This window comes from Cricetulus griseus, unplaced genomic scaffold, assembly GCF_003668045.3.
Source record: "Cricetulus griseus strain 17A/GY unplaced genomic scaffold, alternate assembly CriGri-PICRH-1.0 unplaced_scaffold_19, whole genome shotgun sequence".
NCBI classification, from domain to species: Eukaryota; Metazoa; Chordata; class Mammalia; order Rodentia; family Cricetidae; genus Cricetulus; species Cricetulus griseus.
Genome location: NW_023276908.1, coordinates 70,218 through 79,798, shown reverse-complemented (window position 1 = coordinate 79,798; position 9,581 = coordinate 70,218). Strand labels below are relative to the sequence as shown.

Sequence of the window (9,581 nt, the reverse complement as noted above, 5' to 3'; positions counted from 1 at the left end):
TGAGAACACAGGATAGACTGGGTGTTCACCTGGGTCTCTGCGTCACAAGAACCCATAGGCATGATGGAGGCACTGTCTGGTGCTGAAAGACCCAAGGCCAGGACACAACAGGTGTCAGCACTGGACTAAGCTATTGTTCTCTGAGGGCATGGTGACGCTTATCAGCCATGTTGCTCAATGTGTTTCTTGGAGAAGAAACATAAAAGGAAGTTGAGAGGGATGGGCAACACTAGAGTGGAAGGGATTGAGCAGTGCCTTGGATTCTGGGACGTGCTTCCAGCTGAGAAGAATCTCAGCCCAGAAGGAAGAAGGGCAGCAGAGCCTGAGTTCTGTGTTGGAGCTGAGACTCTTCTTCTTAGAGGGAGGACAGCAAGTGAGAAGATTGATGGCAGAGTCCTCTGTGCTTCTCTGCAAGGGGTGTACCCCCTGGCAGGGTATTCTGCTCACAGGTAAGGGTAACCATTCTTTGCCTGTGTGATCTCAGGATGACAGGATCTTGAGAGAAGACTTAAGGCTTTTGTTTGCAGTGATGGTGCAGAAGGCAGAGTGAGGGGGGAGAGGCTTAGCAGCCTGAAGCTCTCAGGGGGTGATGACGGTAAGAGAAAAGTGTCAAACTCTCCATACTCACAGTGATTTACATTGGCTGGAATTTTCTGAAGACAGCTCTTCCCAATCCAGACAGCATGACCCTCCAAATAGAAGTCAAACAGGGAGGGCTAATGAGACGTCTCAGTGTGTAAAGATAGGAGAACCTGAAACCAATACTCAGGCTCCACACAGTTCATGGAGAGAACAGACTCCTGCAGGTTCTATTGTACCCTTCACATAGATGCTGAGGTTGCTCCCACGCATGCACACCCTGGCATATGTGCCCCCACGCAGACGTGTGGCATACATTTTTGTATTGCACAAGAAGACACCTGCCTTTACAAATACACACATATTTCTATAAGTAAATCTAAAACCACTTATTTCATGCTTGAATGTTATGATTGTCATAAGCTCTAAACCAGGGACCTATGAAAACAAATCCACTGGGTCGCATTCCTCCTCCCTTTTTCCTTTATCTACTTGTGTCTGAGTCCTTTCCAGGAACTGAAACTTCCCAAAAGGTCAGACTAATCCTGCCATTGAATATCTGTGGTTCTGCTGGGTGGTGTGACTCAGGCTCTTAATCCCAACACTTGGGATTCAGAGGCAATTGATCTCTTTGAGTTCAAGGCCAGCCTGGGCTCCAGAGCATGTTCCAGGACATCCAAGGGTACACAGAGAAACCTTGTCTCAAAAACCCAAAACTAAAATCAAAACCAAAGCCAAACAAACAGAATGACCTGGTTCAAATGGGCCTGATGTCAATATATCAAAAATACGAAGCAGTGGGTATCACAAAAGGAGCAGAGAAACTGTCAGAAATTAAGGCCTCTCTAGAGGTGGTGTTCTGGGAGGCATTGCTTCTTCCACCAGACACTATATGAGGAGGGATATCGGACAATGAGTGGTGAACCTGTCAGACAGCTGAGCACAGAATTCCTAAGAGAGTTGCTGACATACTCAGACACGCTGAGTCAATGGGAGTCATGTTGTTCATGTCTGCAAAGAAGGTGGGCACTTCCTCACTCACACACCAAAGCTGAGTGATGACAATCACACCTGCTTAATACTGGTGGTTTTTCTCAATTCTCTTCTAGCCTCCCTTCTAAACTTCTGGCTCCTGTCCACCGGTGCCCACATGACCACTGAATTAGTGCCACTCCAAGTGGCTGAAGGAGAAAACGTCCTTTTTCTTGCTCACGATCTTCCTGAGAGTCTGACAGCCTTCGCCTGGTTCAAAGGGCTAAGAAGCACAAAAAAAGGAATTGCACTGTATTCACTGTACCAGAATGTAAGTGGGCCAGGGCCTGTGCACAGTGGTAGAGAGACAATATATCGCAATGGATCCCTGCTGCTGGAAAAGGTCACCCAGAAGGACTCAGGATTCTATACCCTACGAACCTATAATATACGTGGAAAACTCATAGCAACCACATCTATATACCTTCACGTGCACGGTAAGTGATTTTTTTGTGTCTGAACTCTGTGATCTAGATTAGGTTCATTTCAGTGGACACATACAGGAGAGTAGTCCGTGCCTCCCTTCTCTATGCACTGTCCCCCTGTCATGTGGTTGAAGCATTACTTCAGGACACATATGGTATAGAATAGTGGGTGGTGGGGGTTTGGGACAGCCTAGAGGCAAGTCTCTCACCTGCCTGCAGGCTGGTGGGGACTTTTAACTCTTGAGGTTCTTACCAGGAATGTTTCCTTGAGAAAGACTTCAAGAGAATCAATATTGTGCCTGGTTGAGGAAAGCATGGGATTCCCATAGAGATGTGAGCACCAGATGCTCTGTCTCCAGACCTCTGTCTTAGACTCAACTCTATGTGTTCATGGGAAGTACTTTATAAGTGTTGGATTTTGACTTCCTTATGCCAGGGAACACTGCCCCTAGTAGTCAAAGTCTTGTGATGTATGGAACCAGTGCACTGTCAAGAGAGCCTTGGTTGGGCTATGTCCCTTGGCCATCATCTTCAGAGAGTCAACAAGGGAGCATAACTCAACAGGTGTCCCGGCCACTAATTAACTGTCCTGTTGAACACAAGAGATTTCACATGAAGGCCATAGTCACCAAGGAAAGGGACCAAGGAAACAGTGTCTTCTGACAAGTGCTTGTCCTCTGGGTCCTGCTTGGGGAATTCTCTCCTTTGGGCAAGTGTCTGCAGGCTATGGCAATCTGACAGCTTCACAGATGTGAGCTTTAGTTCCCCCAGTGATTACCAGGGATGTCATCAGGACACACAATGAAGTGGCAGGAAAGTTTTTGCCAGAACCAGGAACGTACCTAGTAGCCTGGTTCCATGCCTGTTTTTACACACCTGGAAACCATGGTAACAGCATTCTCAGACCCAGCAGACCGCCAGGAGATCATGTTCTGTTTCTCACTTTATGTGTTTCTTTTGAAAAATGCATGTTATCCAAGGGGAATGAACTAGATAGAGGTCACAGGAATCTCAGAAAGACTACAGAGCACATGGGCAGACCCATTACACAGCTCAGCAAACAGAGGAAGTGGGAGCATGGTCTTGAAAATATTGCACTGGATGAAGGACCTCACAGCCTTTCCCCAAGAATCAGGTCACCTCCTTGCTCACACCCAAGATGTGAGACTCCTGACGCATCGTGGGCCTTTGAACCTCGGTCAGAACCCAGTCTGATCATAGCCAGTGAGAACAGATTTGTTCTTTTCCCCACGAATCACCCACCTGGTGCCTTCAGAGTCTCAAAGTCAGTTCTGCCACCTTCCCGCTGTGAGCAAATTCCATATTTCCAGAGCATTGAAAACAGGGCAAACTGGGTGCCTAGCTGGGTTCCCTTGTCACACAGTTGTGCAGATTTTCCCTCTTTGATGCTGGCTAGCCTAGGCCAGGACACAGCAGAGGGCAGTTCCAGGGTCAGCTGCTATTAGCTCATGTCACAAGGACGGCCATTATCCTGGACTCTCACTGTGTGGTCTAGAGGACAGAAACGGAAAAAGAGAAGGGGAAAGGAACACGGGGAAGAGAAGGAAGAGAAGAGTAAAAGAACACTGAAACTGGAGGGACAGAGCAGTGTTTGGAACACAGACCCACCCTCAGCCCATGGGACTCTTCCCGGGAAGAGGCTCAACTCACATTAGGAAGGATAGCAGAACCTGGGAGCTATGCTAGAGCAGAAGATCAGCCCACTGAGACAATGAAGGCCTCCTCTGCACTCCTATGCAAAGGGACTTATGCTCATAGATGAGGAGACCATGAGTTGGCCGTGAGAAGAGTCTGGAGTCCCCTGAGTGGTAGAAGGGCATGAGAGGAGTCTCGGTGTTTGTAGGGGAGAAGATACAGAGCGGGAGAAGGTCAGCATTTGGGATGCTCTCATTGAGTATTAAATAATAAAGGTGGGGGAGACATTATTCCTGTGTGAAATTAGTAAACATGACCGCAATTCTGAAGACTGATGCTCTACGCTTGATGTCCCAAATAAAAAACCAAGCTGGTCTGTGTCAGTGACATGGTCCAGTGGATATACACAATTGCTTCGTTGTCCGAACAGAAGTTTTCTGACCTCCACTTCAGTACCGTGTCCTGTACACATCACACATACTAGACTTGACCTTACACTGCTCCCACACAAGCGTAATATGTAAACAAGTATAAAAATTTAAACAAGTGGAAAGGTAGTCATAAACCTATGAGTTTCTTGAATAAGTCCACAGGCATACAGGGTTCTGGATATTATTCATTTAGTCGGTCTCCACATGTATCTTAGTTTTTTTTCTAGGCATCATTTAAAGAATACAAGGCAACTCATGGGTCTTATGGCTCAGTCTGAGTGGACTTGACATAAAGAAAGCTAGAAGGAAAATTCAGGTGTTGTCTACAACCCAAAGAGGAACACAACAAAGTCAGAGAGTGAAGACACAGGGTCTATAGTGGGAGAGGTTGGGCAGGCATCACTCCAACCCAATCCACTAGAAATATCATCAGGGATCTGATAGCAGTAAACCAAGGTAATGTTGACAACTGAAGAGAGAGAGCCATATAGTGGAAATGACAATTGTGGGGACATTGAGAACATGAGGGACCTGTGCAGATCTCCTACAATTAGGACAGGAAGACATTCACCCACAAACCTACTCCGAGCAGTGGACCCAACTTCTCAGAGCAGTGGGCCTCATCTTAATCAAATACAAAGTCCCAATTTATATGTATCTCTCTTTTCCCTTCTAGCGTTCCTTTGGAAATGTGGGCGGTTTGACATCTCTGGTCAGCCCACGATTGAGTCAGTGCCACCCAGCGTTGCTGAAGGGGGAAGTGCTCTTCTACGTGTTCGCAATCCCCCAGAGAATATTATAGCCTTTGCCTGGTTCAAAGGAATGACTGTGTTAAAGGACCAGGAAATTGCCCGGTATATAACAGGTAGGAAATCACCTGTGACAGGGCCTGCATACAGTGGCAGAGAGACATTGTACCAGGATGGATCCCTGCTGCTTCATGGTGTCACACGGAAAGAGCCTGGATTGTACACTCTACGGATTCTGAGGACAGATATGAAAAGTGAAGCAGCAACAGTGCAGCTCCAGGTGGACAGTAAGTGATTCTCTGTGACTGTTCAGGGCTGGGTGGGGCTTAGACACACAGGGCTGTCATGGATAGCCTAGACTCCTTTCCCTCTGCATTGTGTCTCCATGTGAAGGTTTGAGCAGTTAGTGCAGGACACCTTAATAGGGACAAATGGCCATAAAGCAGCTTCCATCTTCTGACTCCATTTGCATCAAGGAAGACCTTGATGGACAGTAACTCAGCCTGAGATGTCAGAGTCAGCCCAGTCTCTTGGGGCTCTCGACCATAGAACCCTGAATGCATTCATCTTTCCAAGGCTGGACTAAAGTGAACCAGGGGAGCATTTTCTGGTGCTCTACACTTACATCCTCTCAGAGATGATAGGGAACAATGGTTTTAGAACATCCGTGACAAACAGGGTATTTATTAGCTCTAAATTGAGAGTGTCATAAATAAAATCCAGGAACTGGTGCAGAGAGCATGGAGGAGTGCTTCCTATTGGCTTGCTCTTCATGCTTGCTCAACCACCTCTCATATCACCCAGGACTCCTAGGCCAGGGGCGAACTGCCTGCATTGTTCTGAATACTTTTGCATCGACACCCAATTTTAAAAATGTACTATAGTTTTGCGCACAGGCCAATCAGGTGGTGGCTTTGTCAACTGAGGCCTTGTCTTGCAAAATGTAACTTGCATCAAGTTGAAATAAAAACCAGCCAGCATAACACCCAAGCCTTTTAAAGACCTGAGCCTGCCTTGAAGATCAGACTCCTCCCAACACTCATACAGCCCCAGTTTTGTGGTGATGCTTTGTTTACACTCTAACAAGTAAAGCTTGCCTTAAGAGCAGAGGGTAGAGATAACCTCTCGAGTTTTTACCTTTACAAAGTCATCAGACTTAAAAGAGGGTGAGCTCCTGTCTTTTTACCTGCCTTAAATTCCTCTCTCTGCCCAGCCATTTCACTTACTGTTTCCTCCCAAGTACTAGGTGAAAGGCATGAGATTCCAAGTGCTGGGCCTAAAGTTGTGTGCCACCAATGTCTGACCTCTATGGTTAACTAGCTAGCTCTGCACTCTGATCTCCAGGCACGGATTATTTGTTAGAGTACAAACAAGATATCACCACACAGACCTAAAGGCCACTTGACATAGCAGCAAGTACATCTATTAGGTGAAGACAGGTGTTGAGTATTGCCTCAGAGGAAACTGAAGAAAAACTAGAAAGGGAAAGTTCTGGGTCTGTTGTGGTCAGGGGAGGCATCATCTCAATCCCCCAGTGTGCAAGAGTGTGCACAGTGTGAGGGCACAAGCGAGGGCAGTGAGGGAACAGCCATGTAGACACCCAAGGGGACAGTTCCATGCAGAGGAAATGACACTTTCAGGAGCACTGTTGGAAAGGAGGAGGTCATGTTTCTGCCCTTCATTAAGTGTGTTAGACACACACACACACACACACACACACACACACACACACACACACACACACACACACACCTGCAACTCTAGGCTGAGAGATGAATCTATCCACTCAGGATGGAGGTCACCGTCTTTTCACCAAGCACAACGATCCCCATGTGATAGCTTTTTTTGTCTTTTCCCTTCCAGCCTCTCTTTCTCTGTGTTGTAACCCTCTCACCTCTGCCCAACTCATGATCCAACCAGTGCCTCAGTATGCTGCTGAAGGGGAAAGTATTCTTCTCCAAGTTTATAATCTTCCAGAAGATCTGCAAGCCTTTTCCTGGTACAAATCGATATATGGGGGCCAGGTTCTTAAAATTGTAGAATACAGCAATATCATATATCCCGCCTCCTGGGAGCCTGCATACAGAGACAGAGGGATGGTGTACAGTAATGGATCCCTGTTGCTCGAGAACGTCACAAAGCAAGACGCAGGAATGTATGCACTAGCAGTTTTAAATGAAGATTTCAAATTAGAAGAGGCATATGTGAAAATTTATGTGAACAGTAAGTGATTCTCTATGGTCTCTAGCTGCTGGGTGTAGCTTATCTTACTTAATACACTGAACTGTCAGATTGGGCTGCCTATGCTCTCTCCCCCATAGCACTTTGTCTCTCCATTGGGGTTTGGGCCCCTACTGTAGGACACACACGGGGCAGATAAACAGCAATAGATCAGAACCCCTCACCTGTCTTTACCTGAAGACAGGAAGACCTGTGCTGGGAAACCTCAGCCCCAGGTTATCAGCCTCAGTGCAGACACTTGGAGTTCTCACCATGCACATGTCCCCAGAAAGACTGTGGGAGTCAGGCAGTCCCTGGCTGATGAAGCCATGGGGTCGTCACAGAGAGCACCAGGAAACTCTTGACTCTAAAATTTTTCCACTGGATAGAATTAAGGTGATACTGGGGTGCATTTTATAACTGTTGGTTTAGATTTTCTGTCTGAGCCAAAAGGTAACAAGGCTTTACTGACTGTCCAAGTCATGGAACTGACTATTCCATGGAGTGTGGAACCAGCTGTGAACTGCCATGACAGCTGCAGTTAGGTAGGCCACGTGTGCAACTCCTTCTCCTGAGTCTCAGTGGACGGGTGTCCAGGCCATTAGCCTATTGTTCTGATGGGCTTCTGAGACTTCACAGGATGGCGAAGGCACCAAGGGAAGAAAAAGAGGAGGCAGCTACTCCAGATTCCTCCTTCATCTAAGGGGTCCAGCCTAGGGAATTTTCTTCTGCAGGTAAATAGTAACAGAGGGTGCTGATGTGAGCAGAATCCGCACCCCCAAGGTCAGATCATTGCTCATAACTAAGCTTAATTCATGGACACTGCAATGGCCATCCTCTGTATGTTCTATTATAGGAAAACTGAGGCACAGGAAACAGTGACTGAATCAGGGTCACACATTCCCCGGGTGGCAGATCCATAGCACCAGATACGTCTATAGTCTTAGCTCTAAATCTCGCCCCCTTGAAAGTTTGTAAAGTATGAACTGAAGAGGGCCTGGCTGAATATTTTGGACTCCTGTCATTTGGTGACCTCCTCTGTTTCTTCACAGAGCCTGTGACACAGCCCACGGCGCAAATCACAGAGACCACAGTTGCAGGACGTCGTTCTGCGATCCTCACCTGCATTTCGCCTGACACCGACGTCTCCATCCGTTGGATCTTCAATAACAAGACTCTGCAGCTCACAGAGAGGATGTTTGTGTCCCCGACAAAGTGTGGCCTCCAAATACATCCTGTGAAGAGAGAAAATGCTGGGGAATATAAGTGTGAGGTCTCCAACCAATTCAGTTTGAAGACCAGCCTCCCAGTCAGCCTGGTTGTGACGAATGAGTAACCCCTTCTTATCCTACTGCAGAGACGGGAGGGGGGGTTATTGATTGGGTACAAAATAGAGAAAAGTTACTTGGTGGAAATGATGAGTTAGTAAGGTACAGCCAGCGTGGTGACTCATCCTATAATCCTGGGATAGACGTGTGTACAAGGGAAGGCCAGGATTTAAAGTGAGTCTGTCTTAAAATGCAAATAAAGACATCAATATGGCAAACCAAAACTCAAAGGCCTTAAGAGTTTAAGTTGTGGTTCACAAGTATAATGATACCTCAGAATTCCTGGGAACTCATTTCAGGATCCCTCGAGCTTTTGGATTTTGTGAGTCTGCTGTGACAATGGTCCATTGTTTGCATAGAGAAAATATTCTCTCATATGCTCAAATACATTCCCCGTTTAACTAATTCACCTAATCCCAAGGCTGCCTGCACACTATTCATCCATGTGACGTCAGAAAGTGCAGCAGGAGAAGGGCCTGCCCATGTTTCACTGTGAACATAACTGGTTTCTAAACAGCTGTGATCCACAGTTTGCTGAAAACTCCTTCACATCAGGGCAGGTCACGCTGCTTTCAACCTGAGAGCGGCATTCACAGTGGAGTCCTTTGCAGTGCGTGTTTTCCTGTTAATATGTATTTCTTTCCCTTTCTATTTTCCCCTCATATGTTACATCCCAACCAGTTTCCCTTCTCTCCACTTCTTCCTAACCCCCAATTCTCCTCTACCTCTGATCAACTTCTCTTCTGTTTCCCTTCAAAAATGAGCAGGCATCCCAGGGATAACTACAGAACATGGCATGGCAAATTATAATAGGCAGGCCACTATCCCCCATATCAGAGTTGAGAGAGGCAACACAGTAGGGAAAAAAAGGTTCCAAAAGAGTCAGAGATGTCCCCCCCATCCACTGTTTGGAGTTCCACAGGAACACCCGTCCATATGACTATAACTTATATTCAGAGTCCCTATCTGAAACCCATTCAGAGTCCCCAATTATCACGTCAGTTTCTGTGATGGTCTATAACCCTTCCTCAGTTGATACTGTGTTCCAGATTTTCACAGGGTTCTTGCCCACTCTGGTCCCTACAATCCATTTGCATTTATTCTGTGGGGATATCCTGCTGCCGCCAAGTGTTTGTTTGGCTGTGTGTCTCTGTATCTGGT

At 46.7% G+C, this 9,581-nt stretch overlaps 1 protein-coding gene across 1 annotated transcript; it reads left to right on the top strand.

The window, feature by feature from the left end:
* The first annotated feature begins 385 nt into the window (after positions 1–385).
* LOC100753084 (carcinoembryonic antigen-related cell adhesion molecule 3-like) lies at positions 386–8,428 on the top strand. Its single transcript, XM_035453741.1, has 4 exons — positions 386–449; positions 1,689–2,048; positions 4,800–5,159; positions 8,145–8,428. The coding sequence occupies exons 1-4, from the start codon at positions 386–388 to the stop codon at positions 8,426–8,428; spliced, it is 1,068 nt and encodes a 355-aa protein (XP_035309632.1).
* The last annotated feature ends 1,153 nt before the right edge of the window (positions 8,429–9,581 follow it).

Coding starts and splice junctions, on each gene's coding strand:
- LOC100753084 (XM_035453741.1), top strand. CDS start 386: ATGGCAGAGTCCTCTGTGCTTCTCTGCAAGGGGTGTACCCCCTGGCAG. Junction 450..1,688: donor GCAGGGTATTCTGCTCACAG/GTAAGGGTAACC, acceptor ATTCTCTTCTAG/CCTCCCTTCTAAACTTCTGG. Junction 2,049..4,799: donor TATATACCTTCACGTGCACG/GTAAGTGATTTT, acceptor TTTCCCTTCTAG/CGTTCCTTTGGAAATGTGGG.